Source organism: Microtus pennsylvanicus, chromosome 15, assembly GCF_037038515.1.
Source record: "Microtus pennsylvanicus isolate mMicPen1 chromosome 15, mMicPen1.hap1, whole genome shotgun sequence".
NCBI lineage: Eukaryota > Metazoa > Chordata > Mammalia > Rodentia > Cricetidae > Microtus > Microtus pennsylvanicus.
The window spans coordinates 29674843-29702145 of NC_134593.1; the positions used below are offsets into that span (position 1 = coordinate 29674843).

Consider the following 27303-nt stretch of genomic DNA (forward strand, 5'->3'; position numbering starts at 1 on the left):
AGGCATGATCTATGTAGCCCAGATTAGCCTCAAACTGTGGAAGGACTTGCCTCAGTATCATGAGTATTGGAATCACAGCTATGAGCCATTGATGACTTATACAAAACACAAAAGTAGCTGGCTGGGCTTTGCATCTTTAGAAAGAATCATATTATTTTGTCAATTATATGCATGTATCTATGTGTCAATGTTTATTATTTTAGATGCCTACAGAGGCCAAAGAATTCAGCTCCCCTGGACCTGGAGTTACAGGTAATTGTGAGCCACCCGATCAAGGTGCCGGGAACCAAACTTGGGACCTTGGGTCCTCTGTAAGAGCAGTGTGGACTCTTGACTACTGAGCCATCTCTCTTGTCCCTGGGTCTTATACTTTAAGCATAGGTGTGTGAGGCACTGTGAGCCAACCTTTGTGAAGTAAAGGCTGTGCAAAGGCTTATTATTACTTTTTGCATGTTTAAGGCCAACTGCTCCAGTAGCATTTGTTGAAAGACACCAGTTTCCCACTGACTTGCACCCATTCCTTCAGCAAAGGTTAGACAACTATACTTGTGTGGCATATTTCCAGGCTGTTCTTTTCCCTTAATGCTGTTTACCTTCCCATGAGTATCACACAGTACTGATCACCATGGCTTCATGCTCAAGTGTTTAAGCTCTGGAGCATCAGTCTACAGACCATCCTTAGGCATGTGGTGGCTAGCCTGTGTCTTTGGACTCTCCACATAAATCTGAGAATGACTTTGCTGATGTTCACCAAAGAACTTGCTGACATTCCACTGACTCTGTGTTATAGCTGGGAAGAACAGATACCTTGATGATATCAAGCCTACCAATTAATAAATAATTATTTTTATTTCTTCATCAGTTTAATAGTTTTCCACATGTGGATCTTACAATAATTTTTTTTTGAGGCAGGGTTTCCCTATGTTGCTCTGGCTGGCCTGGAATGCACTATATAGGCCAGGTTAGCCTTCAATTCATAGAGATCTGCCTGCCTCTGCGTTCCAAATGCTGGAATTAGAGGCCACACCTTTAAACACCATAGTCAGATTAAAATTCCAGCCTGTCAGTTGCTCACAGCAAAAATCAAATTTAATACTAAACATTTTTTAGATTTATTTTTTATATATGAACACTTATCTGTATATATGTATGTTCACCATGTGTGTGCTGCCTGGTGCCCTCAGAAGAGAATGTCAGATTCCCTAGAACTGGAGAGAGATGGTTGTAAACCACCAAGTGGGTGCTAGGAACAGAACCTGGTCTTTTGCAAGAGCAACAAGTGCTCTGAACCACTGAGATATCTCTCCAGCCCCAACAGTTTCCTTTCTTATAGAATTGAACTTCAAACAAAACCACACACATCATTGCCATTCAAGACTAAAAGTGAAAACATTTAAGAGGAATAAACTTCCAGCTTCCTTTCTTTACTGCATTAGTTGGGACGTCTAGTATGAAGCATCAACAGACAGAAACCAGAAGGACAGGAAGCTACCTTTGTTTGCAATAAACATGCTTATTGCTGTATAACCACCAGGTGGGTTTACTAAACTATGCAAGACTAGTTCAGGAGACTTCTATGTGATAAAAAAAAAAATCTTACCCAAGTCCTCCATGAAAACCCTCTCCAACTAGTGACATCACACTTACGAGAAACAAACCAGCTGCTTCCCCTCTAAGACGAAGACTAAAGTAGTGGCTTCCTCGTGACTGTTTTTACCAAGAACCACACACTGGGTGGCTCTAACAACAGACATTTGTTATCTTATGGTTCTGAAATTTGCAAGATGAAATCAAGCTGTGGGTTGAAGAGGTAGCTCAGTGGGTAGAGAGCTGACCTAGCACACACGAGTCCCACGTCTGCCGCCCGGCACTGCATGACGTATGTGTGGTGGGACACTCTTAGAATCCCTGAACTCGGGAGGTAGAGGCAAGAAATCAGAAACTCAACATCATCCTTAGCTACATAGTGAGTTTGAGGCCAGCCTGGAATATATGAGACCCCTGTTGCTGTTGCTATTGTTTTAAGATAGATTTTAAGATAGGTTTAAATAGCCCTGGCTGTCCTAGATCTCACTCTGTAGACCTGGCTGACTTCTAACTCTGAGATCTGCCTGCCCCTGCCTCCTAAGGGCTAGGATTAAAGGATGTGTGCCACTATGCCTAGCTGAGACTCCCCTTTATTTTTTGTTTTGTTTTTGTTTTTTTCCCCAGGGTTTCTCTGTAGCTTTGGAGCCTGAACTCACTCCTGTGAGTTCCCCACCTGTCTCTGCCTTCCGAGTGCTGGGGGATTAAAGGCACCACCACAGCCTGGCCCAGGAAAAAAATCTTTAAAAGAGATTCTATTTAAAATTTTTTAAAGTGTCAGTAGAGGCACGCTTCCTCTGAAGGCCCTAGAGAAGAGCCCATTTGGGACCCCTCGCGCTTCCAGTGGCTGCAGCTACAGCACCGGAACCTCTGCATCTGTCTGCAGCTCTGTTTCCGCGGTGGGCGTGCAGGGCGTGACCATCTGTCCCTGCTCTTTCACATGGTGTTCTGGCTGCGCTGCATCCAACTGTCCCTCTCACAATAGCAGGCACAGCTAAATGCACTGGGGCATATCAGAACTTTTGACTGAGACAAGAGGATTGCAATTCATGGCCAGCATGGGATGTGGGGTGTCTGAGATCAACCCGAGTTACACAGAGAGACCCTGTTTTCCATACCCTACACCCACAGTCACAGAATAGCAGCCAGTGAGTCAGGACCCACACTAACCCAGCTTTGGCTCAACACTCTCAGTCCTGGGATTATGGGCATGCCTACCTCAACATACATCTTTATAATAAAATGTAACACAAAATGTCTTGTACTCTTCCTCTTAATTCAAAGATTTAACACTGGAACATTGTTTACTTCTTCCTAGTGATGAGCAGAGATGCCGCTGCTGGCACAGATTCCAGAGTAGACTCCCCACACATATCCAGTCTGACACTGTATGGATGCAGATGTAGTCACTTAAATTTACCACTGTGTCCATTACTTTTACTGTTGCTTACTCCTTTAACTATGTCTGTCTTTTTCCTGTGAAAAACGTTATCTTTGCAGTTTACTTCAATGTAATCTGATGACAACAGCATCTCCACTTCTCAATTCCCTTCATGTCTTTCACCTTCATTACTGGACGTCACTTTCGGTGGACATTACATCCAGTGCTGGCGGTCACTGTCTTTCAGCACTTTGAAGTCCTCACTTTTTATCTTATAGCTGCACTGTTTCTGCTGACAAGTTACCTTTAATCCATTAAAAATATAACCTCTTCGTTGCTCTCCCAATTTATGTCTATTTTTTATAATTTGTTTAACTGTATCTTTGCACATATATACATAAACACATAAACACGCTCACACACACACATATTTTTATCTCCTGGGATCTGTAGGACTGTGTGTGTGTAAGAGACACAGAGACAGAGAGAGACAGACAGACACAAGGACTCACCAGGCAGTGCAGGCTAGCCTTGAACTCAGGACTGCCCTGCATCTGCCTCCTGTGCTGAAATTACAGGTGCACCACTGCACCTGCCTGCTTGTTGGATTCCGAATCAACGATCTGACATCCTCTCTGTCATAGGACACTCTTCTCCACTGTCTTTTCGGATACTGTTTTGGTCCTTATGTTTCTTTGCTGCCTTGTATATCTTAAAACACACTATTTTAACATACACAACGGGGCGGGGGAGACAGTATGGAGTTAAATACAAAATACAAGCCAGGTGGTGGTGGCACACACCTCAGGAGGTGGAAGCAGGCGGATCTCTAAATTCAAGGCCAGCCTGGTCTACAGAGCAAGTTCCAGCACAGCCAGAACTGCACGGAGAAACCCTGTCTTTAAACAAAACTACACATAGAAATACGTATCTGTTGGTTTCCCTGTTTTTGTAGCTCTTGCATCTCCGTGCTTTAGTCTGATTACATCCTCCTGACCTTTCTTCAGCTGTCTTTAAATCACTGTTACCCGCTGTTTTGGATGGTAACATCCCTGTCCACCCCCAGGAACTTTCTAAGCTGACACGCTACCCTGCAGTCTCAGAATGTGACAGTTTTTTAGACAATAACACAAACAACACAGAGGTAAAAATGTGTGAAAATCCACTTACAGGACAAAGGAAGACACCAGAAGAAATCAACCCCACTGTCAGCTTTACCTCAAAGCTCTTGCCTCAAGAACTAGGCAGAAATACACGTCATTCTTCGAGCGCTTCACCCACGGTGCTTTTTACAGCATCCTTAAGACACTAGCACACCTACCTATGGGGTGTACAGTCTCAAATACTGCGGTTTTCCCTTCTACAAACTGCAGATTTCATAGTTTTCAGTGCACTGTTCAAATTCTTAGTGCTTTTTAAAAAATCTAAGTTGTTTTTATTTATTCATTCATTATATTTTTTAATATTGATTTATTGTGAAGGGGATGCATGTTACATATTGTGTGCATGTATGTGTGCGTGTGAAAGAAGTTGTAGGATAGGTTCTCTTCTACCATGTAGGACCAGGGATCAAACTCAGGCAGATTGTCAGGCTCATGGGCAAGCACCTTTACCCACTCAGACACATACTGTCCCTCATCTGTTTATTGAGACAAGGGCAATCCTCCAGTCTCAGCCTCTGGAGAAGCTGAGATAACGGAAGTGTATCACCACATGCAGGATATCTGATGGATTACGGGAATCTTCTATGAGTTACTCAGTTTTTTTTTCTCATTTTCTCTCCCCACACACTGGTTGGCTGCTCTCTGGGATGGCGTCACTTCCTGCCGAGAACTTTAGTATTCATTTCTGCTAAGGCAGCAGTCACAGCAGACCCATCCACATAGAGTGATAAAATAAGTCATTTGTCTCCATTTTTTTTTTTTTGCTTTAAGCTTGGTAATATTTAGGATTCGCATCCCAAAGAGTAGGAAATATATATACGCAGGACAAGCATGATGGGAACTGGGGTGGGGGGCTTGGCTTTAATTTTGTCTCTTGGAGACTTTCTCTAATGCTGAGTAACTCTGCAACCTCTTAGCTGCATGTCTTTTGGGTAAAGGCACCCAAAGCTACCCTCATTTCTCTGCATTTCGGTTGTTTTGTTTTCATCTCCACTTCCTTATTTTCTTCTTTAATTAGCTCTTTAATTAAACTGAAGCAGACTGGACATCATGACTCGCATCTGTAATTCGAGCCCAAATTAACAGTGACTTCCAGAATAGCCTAAGCTATAATATCAGACCTCAGCTCTAAAAGCAAACAACAGCAAATAAGGAGAATGGGCCTCTGTGTGTTCCTTTTTCAAACCAAAGCCAAGCACAATGCTCACAATAAACGAGCAGATCATGTGGGCTCTGGAGGGACTTCCCTTTAAAGGAAACTGGAGAACATCACTATCTTGGATCAGCAGATAAAATTCAAATGTGATTTATAATCCATTCGAAGGGACTCTGATTAACTTACTCTAGTGCTTTCCTGTGCCCACCTGCAGCCTTGGCCCTCTGGTGACTGATAATCAGCCGTCACCACAGGATGGAGAGAAGAGGCTCACAAATCTGAAGAAACCCTTGAAGTTGGATTTGGTAGTACACACTTGTCATCCCAGGACTTAGGCAGCTAAAGCAGAATAATCACAGACAGAGACTGTAGCCTGGGCCACACAGTGAACACAAAGCCAGTGCAAGCCTCACAGCAAGTCTGCCCATTCATTAGCTATAAAGCTATGTGAACAGAGGCATCACAGGCTGCATACAAGCCAGACTACAGACATTATAGAGTGCAATCAATCAAAAGGGCAATTTATCAGCCCACCACACCCACGTAAGCATCCCAGTGAACTTCTGGTGAACTTCTGGATCCAAGACTCAGGTCACGGTTGGCAGCTCTCCGCATGCCTTATCATATCCTGGTGCCAGGAACCCAAGTGTTCTGCCTTCACAGGGAGAGAACCACTGATGTTCCCTATATAGGACTTTCTGACTTGAACGGAGCATTTCTTCTCCTAGCTGTCCTACATCTCTATTCTTTTCCTAAAACAAACCCCAAAGACAGATATAGCGGCTTTTAGTGAGTTCTGGATCCCCTAAGCAAACTATCAACCAGGAGTGAGATTTGGGGATCCACCCAAATTTCCAACTGGTAGGCCTTCTGAATGGGGTAAGATTAGGTAAACTTCATTGTTTAGCCCTAGATTCTTTTTATCAACAATGACATTTCTGAAATTAACATTTGCTAGAAAAGACATAAAAAGTCGGAGTCTTCCATCTAGAAAACCAGAAAAGGTAAGCATAAACAGATGAGAGGAAACCATGAATGAATGGAGAGAAAGGCATTCCCAAGCTGAATATGGTGGCATCTGTGATGCAGAGGCAGGTGGGTTTCTAGGAGTTCAAGACCAGTCTGGTCTAGAAATGGAGTTCCAGGACAGCCAAGGCTACATAGAGAGACCTTGTCTCAAAAAACAAAAAGCAAACCAAAAAAAAAAAAAAACAAAAAACAAAAAACAAAAAACCAGTGAGAGTCTGGGAATATAGCTCAAAAGTAAAAGCATTTCCTTAGCATGTGCAAGGCCCTGAGTCTGCTCCCACACATCACCAAACAGAGGAGGATAGGTAATGACAGACAACAAACTCCAGTTATCAAGATGTGATAACTAGTAGACGGTACATGATGGAGGACTTTGGGAGAAGAACACAAACCAACATTTTGTTTGGGAGGGAACAGCAAGGAGAAAACAGAAAGTGTCCCAGAAGTCATCTCGGAGTTAGGTCCAGAAGACAGAGTTTTCGAGGAAACAGTAGTAAGAAAAGAAATAACAGAGCTTGTTGATAAATTCCCACATCATTTGGATCTTCTAACACATGAGGACACTGCACGGATCTTAATTTCATAAAGAAACAAGGTGGAGGTGCAGAGAATGACTTCAGTCACATACAATCCAAAGTTCCCTGTGGTCTACCCTACACCAACACACCACTGGCCCGACTGCCGCCTTTGATGTCCGGGCCAGCGGGAAACTCAGAACCTTACTTGCTCACTCCTTTAAGCCCTCGTATCAGCTTAATGACAGCAACTCCCCATGGGTAGCATTCTTTGAAATTATGAGACGTGACTTACAGTGAAGCTTTTGTTCTAAACCAAAACGAAGAATCAGCAGCTAATGATAGTAATAAACAGTTGAGTAAATTAATAAGTTTTAACTCTGACATTCACTGCCAACTCATCTAGCAAGGGCATGGGAATTACCTCTGCAGGCCCCATGGTCAACCAGGCACATCTTTATTTTGAGACAAAGTTTCTCTGTGTAGCTTTGGAGCCTGTTCCGGAACTCACTCTGTAGACCAGAATTCACAGAGATCTTCCTGCCTTTGCCTCCCAAATGCTGGGATTAAAGGCGCGCACCACCACCACCCAGCTTGCCAGGCAGATTTTAATTTACCACACCGAGGTGCCGAGTTGGGTTCTGTAGCTGTTCTACAGAAGCCTGAAACCGGACACTGAGCTCTCTAATGGACCACAGTTCAGAATCATCTTTCATTTCCTCCTGCCATGCCAGATATCTGCTCAGAGCTTAAAAATAGAAATCAAACTTAAAAATGTGGAAATGTTAGGATTTCTGGTCTCCTCACCTCATAGTACTTTTTCAAGGAGCCCACCAGGCAGAGCTTCAGGCTGTCCACAATTTCCTGATGTGGCATCTGGAACACCACCCTCGAATACCACTTGGTGAGTGTGCTAAGCAGGTGCAGGGGAAAGGAGAGACAAAGAGAAAGGGCAGTGAGCAGCCATTCAACAGGAGACCTGCAGTCTGCTGTTCACACACAAGGCTCCTTTTGAGTCAACTCAAAACATATCTACCTGTCAAATGCATTTGTGGGGTCAGTACAAGCCTAACGACCTGAATTCAATACCCACACCCATGTGGAGGTGGAAGGGATAACTGACTCCATCACGGGGTGGCCTCCAGCCTCCAAAAATGTGCCACACCCCCAATACCACACACACACAAATAATAATACTAATTATTATTGTTACTAAACAGAATAAAGAGATTGGGAGATACATGTAAACCATTATTTAGAATTTTTCACAAAACTTTCAAAATGTATGTGATTATGGGTACTTATCACAAACTGCTTCCAACAGAAAACGGTGGCAACTTGCTAACAACCAACACAGGATTATTTAGTGAGAACACAGTGGTCGGCCAGTTCAGTGCAGAACAGAGCTAAAGAGAGTTCATCATATTGATGTGGGAAATATTCAAATTACAGTTTATGTACATAAAATAAAATGATGGGCTGAGTGGGTGTGGCTCACTGGCAGAGCCCTTGCCTAGCATGTGTAGGACTGTGGGTTCCATATCTGGCACTACATACACAAACGCAAACTGATGAAGACTGTGCACGGTAATCGTCCATTTATATAAACAAATACACATATGTATCTAATATTTTAGAAAATTACATCATCTAGTGATGTGACCTCCTCAATCTGTAAACATATGATCCACGATGTTCATTCGATAAAACTGCTTAAGGGCCACACAACCGTACGCTTCACAAGCATGCACAAGAGCGTGAGGGTCTATCTGCAGCAAGCCTTGTGACAGTTAGTGAAGGATGGACATTAGGGGCACATGCTTTCTAAATTTCTACAGATATGCGCACTGAGCACAACTGATTTTCATATTTATAACAAATAATAAAACCACTTTAGGGGCTAGAGAAATGGCTCAGCAGTTAAGAGCACTAGCTGCTCTTCCAGAGGTCCTGAGTTCAACTCCCAGCAACCATAAGCTCACAACCATCTGTAATGGTATCTGATTCCCTCTTTGGTATCTGTGAAGACAGGACACTCATATACATTAAATAAATATTTTAAAAACAACTTCATTGGGGGTTGGGGAGATGGCTCAGTTGGTAAAGTGCTTGCTGCACAAGCATCAGGATCTAGTTTGAGCCCCAGTACTCTTGTAGAAACTGGGCATAGTGGTATGTACCAGTAATCACAGACCTAGGGGCAAATCTGAAGAGCTAGAAGAAAATCTGAACAACTTGTAGACCAGGCAATTTAGAAGAATTGTCAAGCTCCAGGTTCACTGAGAAAGATCCTGTTTCCAAAATAGAGTGGAGGGGATAGAGAGATGGTGCAGCAGTTAAAAGAACTGGCTGTTCTTCTGGAGGACCTGGGTTTGATTCCCAGCACCCACATAGCGACTCATAGCTGTAACTCCAGTTCCGCGGGACCTTATGCCCTCTTCTGGCCTCCTTGGTACCAGGCATGCATGTGGTACAAATACATTCAGGCAGGCAAAATACCCATACACATAGAAAGAGAAAAAAAAATGGGACAGAGGACATTTGAAAAAGACATTTGAGCCTGGTGTGATGCCCATGTCTTTAATCCCAACACTTGGAGGCAGAGGCAGGTAATCTCTGTGAGTTTGAGGCCAATCTGTCTATACAGTGAGTTATAGGACTACATAGAATCTATCTCAAAAAAAAAACAACTGATGTTGACCTTTGGCATGTGAACCACACACACACACCTTCACCAATAACAATTCTATTTCTAAAAAAGCTAATAACACAGGTGCTGGCAGCCTCTGTCCTTGCAAGGGCTGCAGAGTACAGGGAGCAGGTCTGTGTCTAATAAGTGTGGCAATCACATAAATACAGATATTAGAGACCAGAGGAAGGAACTTACTGTTTCTTATACTATGATACAAGAGTGCCCAAAAATCATCTGATGAATTTATAATAAGACCAGGCATCAAAATGAGGTAGCTAATACTAAAATAGCTAAGATTATTGCTTACAGATTTATGCTGGCAACGAAGCCAACCACAGAGCGCATGCCTCTGCTGGGGTCGTGGTACACATCCATCCCAATCACCATTAACTGTTTCTAGGGTTGAAAAACAAAAAGACAAAAGCAAAAGTTCAAACCCAAACAATCCATTGCTCTATCTTTATTATCTCAACTTCAAAGCAAATTCCCTTATAATTTATATTGAAAACAAGTTCTATAAAAGAAACAAAGACTGCAATCAACTTGACATTATCTAAACAAAGTAAACCAAGTCAGATCTAGACCAGGTCAGCAAGTATTTTCAATCAGAGGACAAATGAGGTAATCTTCAGACTTTAGGAGTTGAGAGTCCCCTAGGAACCTTGTAACTCTGCCTTTTGAGTGGTAAACAGATGCAGCCAATGCCGTGTATTCCAGCCAAAGTGTACTTAAAGTACTGGGGCCTGGAGAAAGATAACCTTCACAGGTCAGAAATGTTGACCTTAACTTTTCAACACTTCAAAACATAAAGTGCATGCTCAGCTCCTGGTCTGCCTAGTAACATGCAGCAGCCAGTGGACCTGAGCCCACACTGAGAACAGAAGGATGACAAGATGGAAGGATGGGAAAGAGTCAGACACAGAACAGACACTCACCAATGGAATATCCACTCCCCAGAGCTCACCCCCCAGTTTACAGTTCATCTGAAGTAAAATTTTCTGAGCCACACTCCGAAGTCTGGTGGGTTGACCAATGGTTCGGACATTGATGACCTATAGTGACAGGATCAGAAGATCATCAGTCTCGTAGGAAATATTAACAATTCTAAAGCACTAACATCTCTGGCTCCATGCCCTTCCCCTGTCCCTTCTAACAAGGAAACTGAAATCAGAAGATGCTCAACTCCCTCCCTTGGAATGGTGCAGGATTTGTGTATAGCTGCCGCACACCCTCCTATACACCCAGATCACCATTACTTTTAGGCTGAATGTAATCACTATGTAAATGGTTGCTATCCTGTGTTGCTTAGGGAATAAGCACAGGGGTTTTCCTTGGGAGTCTGATGAGCTCAGTAGAGGTGTAATTTTCTTTTAGAATGTTTTAAACTATGTGTGGTGAATCAGCTGATACAGAATCCACAGATAGGCCAGGCATGGTGACATGCTTGTAATTCCAGTACTTTGTGTATGTGTTAGGGAGGTAGGCAGAAGCAGGAGAGAGAGGAATTCAAAGTCATCTTTGTGTACACAGAGAGTATGAGACTGTCTCAAAAGACCATGAATACTGAGACTGAATATACTATTTAGGAGGCTTGAATTAGCATGACTGTTAATTCGGATTCTTGGACCACTAGGCATATATGCACATAACCCACAATGAACATTCAAAAACATACTAAAACTTTCACCTTATTAAGAGTGTCATTTTCATAGCTCCCTAGAGAAAAATATCTTCCCTTCTCAGAGTGAAGCCCACACATCCAGGCTTGGTCATGGGGAAGCCCCCTGGGGATTGTAAGAAGCAGAAAGAGCCCCCTACTGTTGCTAGCTCATTCTGATTGGAACCTGGCAGCATACAGCTCTCTTTCCCCATTCTGGCCTCCAGTGGCTACGTCAGCTTCCAGAGCTCACCTGTGAGGGTACTGGGGACTGCACACAGCATAGCTTCTTGATGGCCCCATAGAGATCATCCCGTGTGCCCATGATGATGCAAACGACCATTTGTATCTTCCCCTGGAGGAGAGAAGCATACATGGTCAGGCTCTGATTGCTCTGGGGACTTTCATGTGACACAGATATGGTAGACAAGGAACTGAAACATAGCTGGTGGACATTCCAGAAACATCCTCTGAATCTCGGGGCTGCTGTTCATGGATAGGACAGTAATACATTACTTACACCTAGAGCTAGCCATGACTACTACTGTTTATTGACTAGGAGGCTTCGGATTCTAGAAAAGGGCTAGGCTGGGAAGGATGCTAGGGTTCTATGACTACTGCTCTAACTTCCCTCAATGACTTTCCTGTGCTCTTCAGTCAACTAAGCAATGTGTCAGACCACAGGACTTCAGCTGAGGAAGCATGGCACATAGCACCACACGGAAGTATGCAGAGCCAAGTGCAGAGGGAATGAAGCCAAGTCCACAGTAGATAGTCCTTGCTTTCTGTCTAGGGAAAACAGACCCTGCCAGCAACAGACCTGGTAGGAGTCTCTATCTCCCAAGACCCTTAGTCAACATCAAAACAGAGGACCTTTCAAGAGGCTGATGCTCCAACTCTAGGACTGACCTACCCAAAACAATTCAACTCACCAGACTCTTAGGCTCATGGGATTATTACTGAATTACTGCCAATGACTTTTCTTCTCCCGCCATCCTCTCCTTGTCTTCCTCCTCTACTTACAAAGAGCTAGAGAGATGGCTTAGTGGTTAAGAGCACTTGCCGCTCTTGCAGAGGACCTGGGTTCAATGGCAGCTCACAACAGTCTGCAACTCCAGTTCCGTAGTGATAGTTTATTTGTATTTTCATAAATAAAGCTTGCAACTAGAGGCCAGGGAGTGGTAGCATGCACCTTTAATCCAAAGACTCGGGAGACAGAGGCAGATGTGTAGTGATGAGGCAAGCAGGATTGCTTTTCATCCCGCCTTGCTCCCGCATGGCTAGGTTAGCCCCGGAAATAATAACACAGAAACTGTATTCATTTAAACACTGCCTGGCCCATTAGTTCTAACCTCTTATTGGATAGCTCTTACATAGGTTAGACTCATCCTGGTAAGCCACAGTCAAGTGGTGATACAGATTATTAGAAAAGGGTTGAATCAATATGTGAGATCTAGCCAATAAGAGGTTAGAACTTAGGACTTTTCATGACAATGAGACACGTCTGTTCCTGGCAGCACCAATCTACTTCAAGAGGAAGATGGGCATCGAAGAGGCTCCTTATGGAGTTGGTTAGCCATTTGGGCAAGAAACTGCTCTTGCCTGGACTGTTGTATAAACTAGACACCAAGAACCCACAGAGAGAGGACTGCTGAACTTGCCTAAAGGTGAGATGGTCTTTCGGGGTTCCTGATTCATGAAAGAGTCTGTGAGACATTCTGCAGGACACAGCAGAAAGTGACTGAACTGTCTTTGAAATTTCCTGCTTCATGGAAATATCTGTTGGATACTATGGGCCTGAAGGCCAAAGATAGATGCCCCAATGGTACAGAAGAACTTTAGGTGACTGTCCAGGCAGCGAGATGTCTCTGTCATTTCTAGAGTTTTGGAAGTTGCTTACTTCTTGTTTACTTAGGTAATATATCCTTCTGGAGTCTTTGATGAAGGTGAAGAATAGATAGATAGTTATAGTTTTCCTTAGTTATGATAAAAGATAAAATAGATATAAATATTGTAACTGTAATTCTTGTTTGATAACTGTTTTGTTATATGTAATTTTACTATGTTAAAGTTAAAGCCTTTCTTTTTTGTTTAAACAGAAAAAGGGGAAATGGTGTAGGAGGGTATCTGTCCCAGGCAGCTGGGAGCTGGGCTGTGGGAAGCGCCTGCCGCTCCTTTTACTACATAGATGGATCTCTGTGAGTTCAAGGCTACCCTGGGCTACACAAGATTGATCCAGAAACAGATTCAGGTGGTGGTAGCTCACACCTTTAATTCCACCACTAGGGATGTGGAGACATGAGGGATATGATTGGGTGGAGAGAGGAATATAAAGGGGAAGAATCAGGAACTCACTGGAGTATGGAGTCTGAGGTTTGGTGGAGACACAGTGCAGTCTAGGCAGTCTGAGGATCGCCCCTTTGGTCTGAGCACCGATAGAGGTAAAAGATCTCTCTAGTGGCTGCTCTGCTTCTCTGATCTTCAGCTTTAACCCCTATATCTGACTCTGGACCAACTAGAACTCATGCTTCACAATTCTAGGGGATCTGGGACCCCTCTTTTAGCATCCTCAGGTGACAGGCATACACATTGTAGACAGACATGCATACAGGCAAGACACTCATATACATAAAATTGAAAAATATGTTTATTTACAAAGAGATAAAAAGGCAGAGTCTGAAAGCTGGGATGGGAGTGCCCAGGTCCAGTGTTCTAGTCAGTTATCAGGATCAGTCAATGTGTCTAGGGTCAAGTTCATCACCAGGGCAATTTGCCTCCTGGGCCAGATCATTACATTTCTGTTACAACTCAGAACTGAATCCAGAAGCCAGCACGTGGCCCCAGCAGCTGGTTCCTGAGCACAACATGTTCTACAGATAATGAACTAAGGCAGCTGCTCTTTCAGCCAGTTTCATACGGAAACGGCTCGAGAGGGAGCACACAGCAGCACAGGAAAAGCCAACACAGAACGAGAAATGAAAATAACCAAAGGGCTTGAAGAAAATGAGAAGGACACGGGCTCCTGGGCATCGCTAACAGACTGACAACCTAGATTATTTAAGATTAAGCATTGTAAGTTTACTCCAGTGAAGTTACTGCATTACCTCAACTCCCAGCAGGGACTGAATGGTCCTGATGTAGGTCTCTATTCTGTCATCCTTCAGTTCAACCCAGGCTGGGGGGCTTATGCGCATGCCAATGGGGCCAGCTATCTTCTCCAACATGTTAACCAGTTCTCTGGCCTGGTCCATTGCTCTCTTTGGGTAAAAAAGTGCCCAGAAATGCATGGGAATCTAGGAACAAGAACACGATGTAGTTAGACTGTGGAGATATTACTACAGAGAGTAAGTGACTCTGCACTCCCTCTGCTTGAGTCCCTCTGCCTTACATAATTCCTATCATTCTCACAGACTTATATATCATATAACATATATGTCATATAACAGAATACTATACAACAATGAAAAGGAAGATCTACGAACACATCCAACAATATGCATGAAACTTGTGAACACAAGACTAAAGAAAGCAGTCAGACCTCAGACTATTCACTTTTTGATTTATATATATATATGCATTACATATATATATACTATATATATAAAACATTACAAACAAAAAGAATATATGCTTTTGACAACTTCAGACAGTTGTTATTTCCAGGAAACGGGGGTGGCAATAACCAAGAAATATGGTGAGAGGGCTAAATGTACCTATAAATTTGTTTCTCAGCCCTTGGTATTGGTTATATAGGTCTGTTTAATTTGTAAAAATCAAGTTATGCACTTCTAAGTGTGCTTTTTCTTTAACCACGCTGGATTTCTTTCTTCTTTTTCTGGTGCTGTTTTTTTAATATAGGGTATTTTGGGTAGCCTTAGCTGTCCTGGAACTCACTCTAAAGACCACACTACCCTCAAACTTAAGAGATCCTTCTGCCTCTGCCTGCCAAGTGTTGCAGCACCACTGCTGTATTTCAACAAAAGCTCTAAATTCCATGTTTTCTATATATGGCCACAAAGACGAAGTTGGTCGAAAACATTCAGAAATAATTGTCTACTATTTTATACTCTGAGGCAAATAACTAACACTGAGTTGTCTCTTGGGGGAGCCCTGCTTTAATTTGATTTCTTTCATGGATAAAAATAACCCTGGGAATTCCCAGGGGCAAAGAGGAAAGGAGAAGGAAAGGAAGAGCAGGAGATGGGCTGACACCAGACAAATCCCCATGGTAACGTATTTCCTTCTCTTCAGTCTGTGGTCAGACAGGGCTTCCCTCCAGCCCCACTCAGCTAGAAGGGCTTGCTCAGGAGCCACTCAGAGTGGTTCAGATAGTATTTCCTCTCAAAGAGAGCACAGATCACCCATTCCCACACTCTGGGGAATACTGATTCTCCAGCACCTCAGAAATCACTCACAGTCAGAATGGAAGCATCTCTGGTCACTTCCTTAACCCAGTTCAGGTCCTCAGACGTGACAAATGAAGTGTTCCTTAAGTTAATCCTCTCCATTGGTAGAAGTCGACCTTCGATCTACACAGAGAATAAAGTACCTCTGACATGGAGCCAGCTACAGACCTCAGAAAATACTGGTACTATTGCCTCTGAAGCCTGTTCAGCTCCACACACACTTGACCTGCTACAGCCCCACCCCTTTCCATTTCTCTCTTTGACAGTCTCGCTGGCCTCCAACTTGCAACTTGGTAGGGCAGAGAGTCAATGCCAGAAAGGCCGTCACCAGAGCCTGAGGCGCTTATCATGTGGCCTCTGTACTGTGCCTCCAGAGTGCCCAAAACCTAGGCTGTTAGGTTTGATAGCAGTGGCTTTACCTGCTGGCTTCACTGACATCATTTTCTAATAAACATTTTTTTGTATGTATGTCATAATATGTATGCAAGTGTGTTTTGGGGCGTGTAAATTCATGTGCTGCATGTGCATGTTTTTTTTTTTTTGTGTGTGTGTGTGTGTGTGTGTGTGTGTGTGTGTGTGTGATTGTGTAGGCCAGGGATTCACATCAGGTGTTTTCCTCTATTGCTCTCTGCCTTATTTTTGAGACAGCCTGTCTCCCAAAGCCTAGATTGTCTAGACTGGCTGGTCAGTGAGCACTGGGACTCTGCCTGCCTGTACACTGTGCTCACTTGGTGTGATGTGACACAGATCCACAGCACCAGGCATATCTTTTTATGTGGTGTTAGGGACTGAGGACCTGAAACTGAGGTTCTCATGCTTTGTAGTATGGCAACCCAAGTTTGGTCCTCAGGTCCCTGTGGTGGGAGGAAAGACCCTACTCCTGTAAGCAGTCCTCTGCCCTCCACACGCATGCTGTGAGATACTCCTGTGTACACACACACAAAACAAATAAAATGCAACCAAAATTTTTTTTTCAAGACATCGTTTGTCTGTGTAGCCTCAGGTCCCTGTGGTGGGAGGAAAGACCCTACTCCTGTAAGCAGTCCTCTGCCCTCCACATGCATGCTGTGAGATACTCCTGTGTACACACACACAAAACAAATAAAATGCAACCAAAATTTTTTTTTCAAGACATCGTTTGTCTGTGTAGCTTGGCTGTACTGGAACACACTCTGTAGACCTGAGTTCAATTCCCAGCACGCACATGGTGACTCAGAACCATCTATAATGGGATCTGAGTCCCTCTTCTGTCCTGCAGACACACCAGAAGAAAGAGCAATCACATACATAATAAATACATCTTTTTTTTGGTTTTTCAAGACAGGGTTTCTCTGTAGCTTTGGTGCCTGTCCCGGAACTAGCTCTTGTAGACCAGGCTGGCCTCGAACTCCCAGAGATCCACCTGCCTCTGCCTCCCGAGTGCTGGGATTAAAGATGTGCACCACCACCGCCCGGCTTAATAAATACATCTTTAAAAAAATTTTAAAAAAACATTTAAAAACAGAAGAAAGGCACAGAACTCTTAAAAATAATTTAGGTGAGGATTCAATCTCTAGCACCTAAGAAAAACAACCCTAAAAAATTTAAAAGAGGCTGAGTTTGATCCCCAAATCATACAAGGCAGAAAGAGAGAACACATAAAAAAAATATAAATAAACAAAAAACAAAAACGAAATAAAATGAAGAGCAAAGCAAAGCCCCACAGGGGACAGGGAGGCCACCCTTTCCCTCCCAGCTCCAGGCCCTGCTCCGGGCAGATGCCACACAAGCACCTCCACACAAGCACCTGCACACAAGCACCTGCACACATGCACCAGCACACATGCACCTCCAACATGCACCTCCACACATGCACCTGCACACATGCACCAGCACACATGCACCTGCACACATGCACCTGCACACATGCACCTCCACACACATGCACCTGCACACACATGCACCTGCACACACATGCACCTCCACACACATGCACCTGCACACATGCACCTGCACACATGCACCTGCACACAAGCACCTGCACACATGCACCTCCACACACATGCACCTGCACACATGCACCTCCACACATGCACCTGCACACACATGCACCTGCACACCTGCACACAAGCACCTGCACACAAGCACCTGAACACATGTACCTGCACGCATGCACCTGCACACATGCACCTGCACACATGCACCTCCACACATGCACCTCCGGCTCACCTTGTGCACATCCTTCTGCAGACTGAGCCCCCAGCGGGTCAGCTCGTTGTTGGCTGTATCATTTTGTGAAATTCTCTGCATCAGGCATTCCAAAGCACTGTGGTGCTGTTTGGGGCTCAGGTTAATCTGCTGAGTCAAGTCCTACACAGAATTAAAAAGAAAATAGCAAGTTCTAAGCATTACTCCTCTAGCAGGAGGCTAAATGAAACCCAGTGGCATGAAATGTTCCCCTGAGCAATCTCATGCTCAGGGAAATCAGTGGGAAACGTCAAATGTAGTCAAGGACTCTTGTAAATACTCCTGAGGAATGTGAATGAGGTACATGGAGAAAATTCAGTAACAAAATTAACAACTTTCGGAAGTCCCTGTCTGTCTCTCTTGCTGAGCCATGGTGACGCGCGCCTTTAATACCAGCACTCAGGAGGCAGAAGCGAGTGGATCTCCTGGTTTGAGGCTAGCCTGGTCTAAATAGCAAGACCCTGTTTCAATTTTTTTAAGATACTGACTCTGCTCCATGACATCTGATTTTTTTTTTTGCAAGGCATCTTCAAATTTAAAATTCCTAAGAGAGTCTATGAACAGGAATGAAGGAGGCTTAATTATATCTATTTAAAATCTGGGGAAGAAGTAGGGGGAAGGGCTGGGGTATAGAGCCCCATATTTATGCTAGGGTCAAATACAACAGGTCAGTGAACCACACTCAGGCTCCCACTTTGTCTTTGTGTATTAGAAAGTCAGCACCAGGGTTGGAGAGATGGCTCAGCGGTTAAGAGCACTGACTGTTCTTCCGGAGGTCCTGAGTTTAATTCCCAGCAACCACATGGTGACTCACAACCACCTGTAATGAGATCTGGTGCCCTCTTCTGGCCTGAAGACATGCATGCAGACAGAACACTGTATATGTAATAAATAATTTTTTAAAAAAGTCAGCACCACCATAAGGTTTCCCACCCCCACCACTTGCCACAGTATTGCCACATTATAGGTGCTTTGAGAGAAACTCAACAGGTGAGGAATCTGAATCATGTAAGAGTTCTTGGTGCTTCTGAGGCTCATGGACCATGCAGCTGCTGTTCAGAGCCTCCGGGGCTGTCCAGATATCACAGGGATCATAAAGTCATTAGGGGTTGGGTGTTGCTGGGAGGAAGCTTTGACCTGCACAGTACAGTCAGAGCTGAAGGTAAACATGAAAGAAATCTTTCACAGGGCCTTTCTGCTTCTTTAGGCTCTCTGTAATGCTACTCAAAAATCTTACAAGGTCTGTGGGTTTGGGACAGTCCAGAAAAGCAAGGAGGCAGAGGACAGCTGGGCCATCTCTGCTGGTCGGTGCTGAGCTGATGCTCCCAGGACCTGAGCTTCACTTCTCATCTCCCCATTCGCTGGCTTTGGCTTCGTTCTCCTCCACGCCGGCACAGAAACTGATGACCCAGAGAACACTACGGTAACGTGGTGCTCTCAAGGAGTCTCGATACAGTTACATAACCAGTCAGCTATCACTGGCAGACTGGGGAGATGAGTACAGGGCTGTCATTTTCACTTAGAATCCAGGACCTGCACTGTTCTAAGACCTCCAAAGCTTGGATCTGGTGGTAAAGAATGTGGATAAGATTCTACAGGAAGGAAAACTGGAGCCCAGAGGAAGGCTCGCCCAGGGAGTCAGAGCTAGTAAGGATACTATCCCAAAAGTGGCTTCTCGAAGTAGGCAATTCCCCCCAAACAGTAGGTACCCCCCAAACAGCAAACATCCAACCTTCATGGCCCTGAAGTCCTTTTTCATCTTTTCAGGGATCCCCGTCATGAAGGAGAGCTCAGGCAATAGCAGGATTTCCCCCTTCAGCAGCTGAGACAAGAAAACAGGAAAATGAGGGACAGAGATGGCACCCTGGGGCCCACTGGAGGTGGGTGCAGGTCTGCACTGATACACCTGCCACAGAGGAACTTTCATAAAATATCAAGGGAGAGAACAAGAGAACAGGAAACACCGCATGTAGTCTACCCTTAGTGTCCTCTGTCACAATGTCCTCTTCATGACAGCCGCTGTTTAGGTGAGGGAAAGTGGGGGGAGGTTGGCCCTATTGAGCCTCAGGACAACGGCAAGACGGCTGGTCAAGCTCAGTGCTTCTTGCTCTGAGGCTCCTCAGCTGAAAAGGTGAGGCCAGAGAGATGACTCTGCAGTTAAAAACAATGGCTGCTTTTGCAGAGGAATGAGGTTTGGGTCCCAGAACCACACAATGTCTCACGACCATCTGAAACATCTCAGACACCTCCTCTGACCTCAGTGAGCTTCGGGCATGCATGTGGTGCAGAGACATACAGGCAGACAGAAATAAATCTAGATGTTTCCTAATTAAAAATAATAGATCAAGGGGCTGGAGAGATGGCTCAGCAGTTAAGAGCATTGCCTGCTCTTCCAAAGGTCCTGAGTTCAATTCCCAGCAACCACATGGTGGCTCACAACCATCTGAAATAAAGTCTGGTGCCCTCTTCTGGCCTTTAGGCATACACGCAGAAAGAATAGTGTATACACAATAAATAAATTTAAAAAAAATTGATCAAGAACAGTATCAAGGCAATTCTCTGGGCCCTTCTCCTGTTAAATCTACAGATTTGAATCTGAATCTACAGATTTGCTTGTGTTTTTTTAAAGATTCATTCTTATTATTTTAATTATGTTTATGTGTGTAATGGAGTATACACACATGAATGCAAGTGCCTAGAGCTCAGAGGTGTCAGATCCCTTGGAGCTGGAGTTATAGGTAGTTCTAAGCTGCCTGATGTGGGTGTTGGGAATTGAACTCAGGTCCTGAGGAAGAGCACTTATGTTCTTAATCACTGAGCCATCTCCCCAACCCCCATAAACTCAACTCTTTCTTTCTTTCTTTCTTTATTGAGGCAGAGTCTCACTACAGAGCTCTGATTGGCCTGGAACTCATGATGTAGACCAGGTTGGCCTTCAACTCAAGAAATCTGTCTGTCTCCTAAGTGCTGGGATTACAGGCATGTTCTACCATGTCCAAATCAGAGTTTTAATCTCTTTCTCTTTTTAAGAGTGTTTAGTGTACATGTGCGCGCGCGCGCCCGCGCGCGCGCGCGTGTGTGTGTGTGTGTGTGTGTGTGTGTGTGTGTGTGTGTGTGTGTGTACACCTGGGTACCACAGAGACCAGAAGAGGGCTTCAGATCCCCTGGAACTAGGTTCATAGACAATTGTGAGCTGTCATGTGGGTGATGAGAATGGAACCCAGGTCCTTTTGAAGAAGAGCCAGTGCTCTTAACCCCTCTATCATATCTCCAGCCCCCAGAATTTCCATCTTTATTTATACAAAATTCTCCTTAATGCCTTTAACCTAATTGTTCATTTTGGTAGTCAGCTCCTCCTGATGTGGCCTAGCAACTCTGACTAGAGGAAACATAAGGCCAGGCCCAGTGAGCCCCCCACACTGCAGACCTGCAGACACGCCTGTGAGTGCACACATATGAAGTGGCCGACAGGACAGAGAACTGTCACTCACTGTGCCGTGGTTATTCTGTCTCTCACTGGGCCTGTGGATGAGCAGTGGCTGGTCGTCTTCCTTGACTGTAATCCCGTAGTTTTTGCTGGAGTAAGAGAGTAAGAAACAGTGTCACCCCTCCCTGCAGCTCCGGCCAATGCTGCTACAGCTTACAACAGGCACAGGGCCCTCTGAGAATCCATCAGAAACCGATCATAGCAGACTTAAGTGGAAGAGGCAGGCTACAGTCTCCTTGCTAGTAGACGAAAAACAGAAGCTGTAAGCCCAGGAGAGAAGCGTGTGAAAGATCATCATGCTAAAGGGCTCGGACAATAAAAGTCTACTGATTAAAGAGCTGAATTCTACTTCTCTCACCAGACAAAAATCAACAAGAGAAATACAATTCACAGCCCAAAATTCACTTATGTAGTTATTGCCAAAAGAACCTACTGTAAAGGCAACACATTCAGGCCAGACCCCACAGACAAGCTCACTCGGTCTCGGGAGTATTACTAGTTTACGGATCTGTAAGTGTCTGTACCCTGCTATTAACAGTACTCAATAATCCAGAGACTGGGAGAGCACATCACACCCCCACCCTCAGACCCAAGCGAGCCTCTCGTACCTGTAGTACTCCAGGAATGTGATCTCCTTCCCATCAGACATCACAAAGCTGTCTTTGGGGGTCTTGTTCCAGTCCACATCATCGATACGGTAGGTGCGGTTGTTGTAGCGGGTGATGACAATACTGCCAACCAGGAGCTTGCTGCACTCGTCCTGGAAGTGCTCCTTGTTCTGCTGGTAGATAGCATGCCTTCGGGGAGAGGCAAGAGGCTTTGCATGGCATCCGTACACTCAGGGTCATAGGAAAAGGGATTGGGGGTGCCAAAATAATGAGGGAGGGCCTACGGACTGATCACAGCTTTTACTCCTTATTAGTCACAGTCATGATGTGAGTCACCTACCTTTTTCATTTTAGCACTTATTGTTATTGTTTTAATTATGTGCATGTGGTGTGTGTGTGTCTGCAGGTGGGCATGTGCACGCAACTGAAAGTGCCAGAGGAGACGGGCAGCATCAGCTGGGGCAAGTGCTCTTAGCCACTGGGCCATCTCTCTAGTCAACCCCAACTCACTTCCTCTTTGGGAAACATGGTTTCACTATAATGTAGCCTTGGCTGGCTTGGAATTTACTATGTAGGCCAGGATGGACTTGAACTCACAGAGATTTGCTTACCTCTACCCTTAGGAGTCTAAAGGTGTCAACCACACTCAGGTAACTGTTGGTTTATTAACTGAGGTTCCCCAAAGAAAAGTCACTTGCATTGTTAAAAAAAAAATGCTCACACCTAATCCCAGTATTCAGGAGGGAGAGGCAGGTCGATCTCTGAGTTTGGCCAGCCTGGTCTAGAGTGAGTTGCAAGACAGCCAGAACTGTTGCACAGAGAAACCCTGTCTGAAAAAACAAACAAAACAAAAACAAACCAAAAATTGAGACCAGAAAGCTAGCTCCGTGGTTTAGAGCACATGATCTCACAGAGGACCAGTTTCAGCTCCCAGCGTGTAACATGGAGGCTCACATGTAACCATCTGTAACTCCAATCCCAGCAGATCTGACTCTCTTCGGGACTCTGTGGGCACAGAGACACCTGTGGCACACACATGTATGTACACACAGGCAAAACACCCATATACATAAAATTTTAAATTTTAATTAAATACTCATGACCTCCAACTAAAACTAAGAGTGGAAAGTTCTGTAATTTGTCCATAATTTTTATTTTAAACCACAAGCTAAACCATAAGTGTTGGGCCTAAAGAACCATGACTAAGTGGTTCAGAGCACAGAACATCTCTGTCCCACAGCTCTGTAAGGTTGCTCTGCTCACAGAGAAGCCCTTCTTTGATGTGTGCTCATGGGGCAAAAGGGTTTGTGGCTACTTCTAGTGAACTTTAAATTACTGTTTTAATCTGCTTTTTCATGCCAATCTAAAGCAAAGTGGTAACGTGGTGACGCCAGTCACCCTGCACAGCGCCTCCTGGGCCGAGGGTGCTCACATCTCATTACAATCAATAAAGCACCCACAGAGGGCTGAGGGGACAGAGCGATAATGAGCTACCCTGAGGTTATCACCTACAAAAAGTTTAAAATCCTGGCCTTTAAAATCCTGGCTTTTTCATACCTAAAACCACACACACACACACCCCACGCACATTTATTAGAACAACTTTTATACACAAAAAAATATGGATAATTTAAAATCTAAAACAAAACAAAACAAACAAACAAAAAAAAAAACGCCATGAGATGCCTTGGTGAGTGAAGGCACTTGCTACTGGATCCCCAGGAACCACATGGGTGGAAAGAGAAAACTGACTTCTGTAAGTTGCCCTCTGACTTCCATATACACTCTGAGCACAGGCATACACGGGAACACATGCAAGTAAACAAACACACACACACACATATATATAAAATGTAATTAAAGGCAAATAGATTAATGAAAAAATAAATGGTTTTTATCTTTATCAAGCTGAAAGTTTTTATGTGCCAAAGAGTTCTACGAAAAATAAGGCAACTGGGCCAGGAGTAGTGATATACATCTTTAGTCCTATCAGGAAGGAGGCAAAGGCAGGCAGATCTCTGTGAGTTCCGAGGCCAACACTGTAAGTTCCAGACCAGTCAGGGCTACATAACCAGATCCTGTTTCACAAGAAAGAGGGAGGGTAGAAGGAGGGAGGGAAGAAAGGTGCTGGCTAGTCTTATCTGAAAGGAGAGAACCTCAAATGTGAACATGCCTCCATAAGATTCAGTTGTAAGGCATTTTCTTTTTTTTTCTTTTTTGGTTTTTCAAGACAAAGGATTTCTCTGTGTATCCCTGGCTGTCTTAGAACCCACTCTATAGTCCAGGTTGGCCTACAGAGATCCTATAGAGGCCCACCTACCTCTGCCTCCTGAGTGCAGGAATTAAAGGCATGAGCCACAACTCCCAGCTGTAAGGCATTTTCTCAATTAGTGATCAATGTAGAAAAGCCCAGCTCATTGTGGGTAGGGCCATCCCTGGGCTGGTGGTCCTGGGTTCTATAACAAAGCAGGCTGAGCAGGTCATGACGAGCAAGCCAGTAAGGAACAGCCCTCTATGGTCTCTGCATCAGCTTCTGACTCCAGGTTCCTGCCCTGTTTGAGATCCTGACTTCCTTTGATGGTGAACAGTGCTGTGTAAGTGTGTAAGTGATGTAAGTGATGTGTAAACCCCTTTCCTTCCCACTCTGCTTTGGTCATGGCGCTTCATCACAGCAATAGAAACCCTAACCAAGATAGGAAAGACAACGCACATGAAAGAAAATATCCTGCATTGTGTATCTGATAGGCTATCTGTATCTAAAATACACAAACCTTACAACTAAAAAAGGCATTTTAGAGCCAGGCAGTGGTGATGCACACCTTTAATCCCAGCACTTGGGAGGCAGAGGCAGGTGAACTCTGTAAACTCAAGGCCAGCCTGGTCTACAGAGCGAGTTCGAGGACAGACTCCAAAGCTACACAGAGAAACTCTGATTCAAAAAAAAAATAAAAGAGCACTGAAGAAATCACTCCATGGTTAAGAACACTGGCTGTTCTTCCAGAGGACCCAAGTTCAATTCCCAGTATGTACATGGCAGATCACAGCTGTCTATAATATAACTCCATACAAACATACATATGGGCAAAACACCAATGCATGTGAACTAAAATAAATAAAAAATTTAAAAGTACATTTTAAAATGGGCCAAAGATCTAAATATTTCACCAAGATACACAAACGGCCAAAAAGGTGCAGGAAAAGCTGCTCAATATCACTGGTCATAAGGGAACTGTGGTCAAAGCCATAGCAAGACTCACTTCCATACAAAGGGGGTTAGGACAAAAACAAATGGCAAGTGAAGCTGCAGGTAAGCAGGAGCCTTTGACCACCACTGGCGGGGACATAAGTGCTGTGGAATATTAGTTTAAGATGTGTGACATTCATTTATGCTGTGGATGTTTGTTAAATGATGCAAAGATGTGTTGCATTCTTTTATGCCGCACTTGTTTAACTCTGTGGAGCTGTGTTACTTTGACTGCCTAAAACACTTGATTGGCCTAATAAAGAGCTGGGCAGGAAGAGAGAAAAAAATTGGGTTGGCATGCAGAGGGAATAAATAAGAGAAATCTAGGGAAAAGAATGAAGAATGAGAAAAGAAGGAGAGGAGGATGCCAGGGGCTAGCCACCAAGCCATTCATCCAGACATGGAGTAAAAAAAGAAGATATATAGAATAACAAAAAGTAAAAAGTCCAGAGGCAAAAATGTAAAGAGAAATGGAAAAATTTAAGTTAGAAAAGCTGTCTAGGAACAAGACAAGCTAAGGCTAGGCGTTCATAAGTAAGAATAAGTCTCTGTGAATTTATTTGGGAGCTGGATGGTGGGCTCCCAAACAGTAAAAAACCAACAATACATAACTAATGTTCATCTGTTCTTGGGCTAAATAAAGACTTAAAATAGAGCACATGGAAATGGCAACACACACGCACCAAGATCTGGACATGCAAGCTCATAGCCAAACAGTGAACACAACAAGCATCCCTCAAATAGCTCAGTGAGGTGACTTAGCAGGGAAGGGCTCCTGCTGCCCAGCCTATTGACCTGAGCTTGATCCTTGGGACCCATGTAAAAGTGGAAGGAGAAAACCAACACCAAAAAATTGTCCTCTGACCTCCAAACCCAAGCAGCAGACACACCTGCAAACATGCAGCATGCACACACACATTAGTAAATAAAACATTTAAAGATCACTTTTTTAAAAAAAGAAAATACTTGGGGTTGGAGAGATCAGTGGTTTCCTAGATGACCAGAGTTCAGCATTCATGCTGTATAGCTCACAATCTTCTAACTTCTGGCCTCCCTTGTACACATACACAGCATATACTCATACATACATAATAAAAATATTTTAAAAAGGAAAATATAGAATACCAATATGGTAGAATATTGTTCCATGCAAAAAAGAATGCTGTCTCATGTTTATAACATGGATGAATCTTGAAAGCATACCAAGACACAGAATATTATGCATAATATACTTTTTCATATGAAATGTTTGTAATAGAAAACAAATTAGTGCGTTAGGATTACAAATCTGAGGCCAACATGGGCAAAATCCTGTCTCAATCAGTGGAAAAAAAGAAACGGAGAGAGAGGGAGGAAAGAGAGTGAACAGAGTGATGGTTTCCGTAGGTCTCATGGAAAAGAAGGACACTGATGGCCAACGGGTGTGGGCTTCTCTATGCAATGATGAACATGTCCTAAAACTGTCTGCACCGACAGTATACAGCACTAGATACACTAACAGTCACAGAGCAGCACCCTCCAAGGAAGTATACTTCATAGTTTGTATCTCAATAAGCTGTTTAGTAAGATCACACAGGGGCCAGCTAGATGGCTCAGTGGGTAAAGACACTTGCTACCAAATCTGAAGACCTGAGCTGGATTCTTGATCCTCAAGGTGGAGAAAACCTATTCTTTCAAATTCTCCTCTGACCTTCACACAGGTACATATACATACACACAAACAGATGTAAGAAAAATCATACACAAGCTGGAACATAGCTCAGTGCTGGAATGCTAGCTTACCATGCATGAGGCCTTGGGTTCTGTCTCCAGTCACAGAAAAGATAAGACATATACTTATTATCTCAGTCTTTGTGGGTCAGGAATTGAGGTGGCCTAGCAAGGCAGTTCTTAACAAGGTTCCAAGCCAGCTGTAGACACCTCAAGGCTGAGCAGAAAAAAAGGTGTATCTCTAACATCACGGAAGTGAGCCACTCCATGGGGCTGCCCTGCAACGCAGCCTCTGGCTTCTGCCTGGGTCTTCCCCAAGGACCCTGAGATAGCCCACCACAGACAGGAAGCACACTCTTCCTACTCTACCCTCCTGCACACTCTGTCACTAAGATGGGTGGGAAAGCCCAACCAACACTGCAGAGCAGAGGCCTGCACAAGGACC

At 44.1% G+C, this 27303-nt stretch overlaps 1 protein-coding gene across 2 annotated transcripts in view; it reads right to left on the reverse strand.

The window, feature by feature from the left end:
• Positions 1 to 27303, reverse strand: part of Piwil2 (piwi like RNA-mediated gene silencing 2) — a 54084-nt gene that overhangs the window by 11383 nt on the left and 15398 nt on the right. For both annotated transcript variants that reach the window (XM_075949384.1, XM_075949383.1), the window contains exons 10-19: positions 21905 to 22093; positions 21301 to 21385; positions 19542 to 19631; positions 17792 to 17932; positions 15593 to 15706; positions 14282 to 14470; positions 11431 to 11532; positions 10456 to 10572; positions 9828 to 9916; positions 7636 to 7741 (exon numbers count right to left, since the gene is read on the reverse strand). In XM_075949384.1, the coding sequence (XP_075805499.1) occupies positions 7636 to 7741; positions 9828 to 9916; positions 10456 to 10572; positions 11431 to 11532; positions 14282 to 14470; positions 15593 to 15706; positions 17792 to 17932; positions 19542 to 19631; positions 21301 to 21385; positions 21905 to 22093 (1222 nt within the window). The remainder of the gene's footprint in view (positions 1 to 7635; positions 7742 to 9827; positions 9917 to 10455; positions 10573 to 11430; positions 11533 to 14281; positions 14471 to 15592; positions 15707 to 17791; positions 17933 to 19541; positions 19632 to 21300; positions 21386 to 21904; positions 22094 to 27303) is intronic.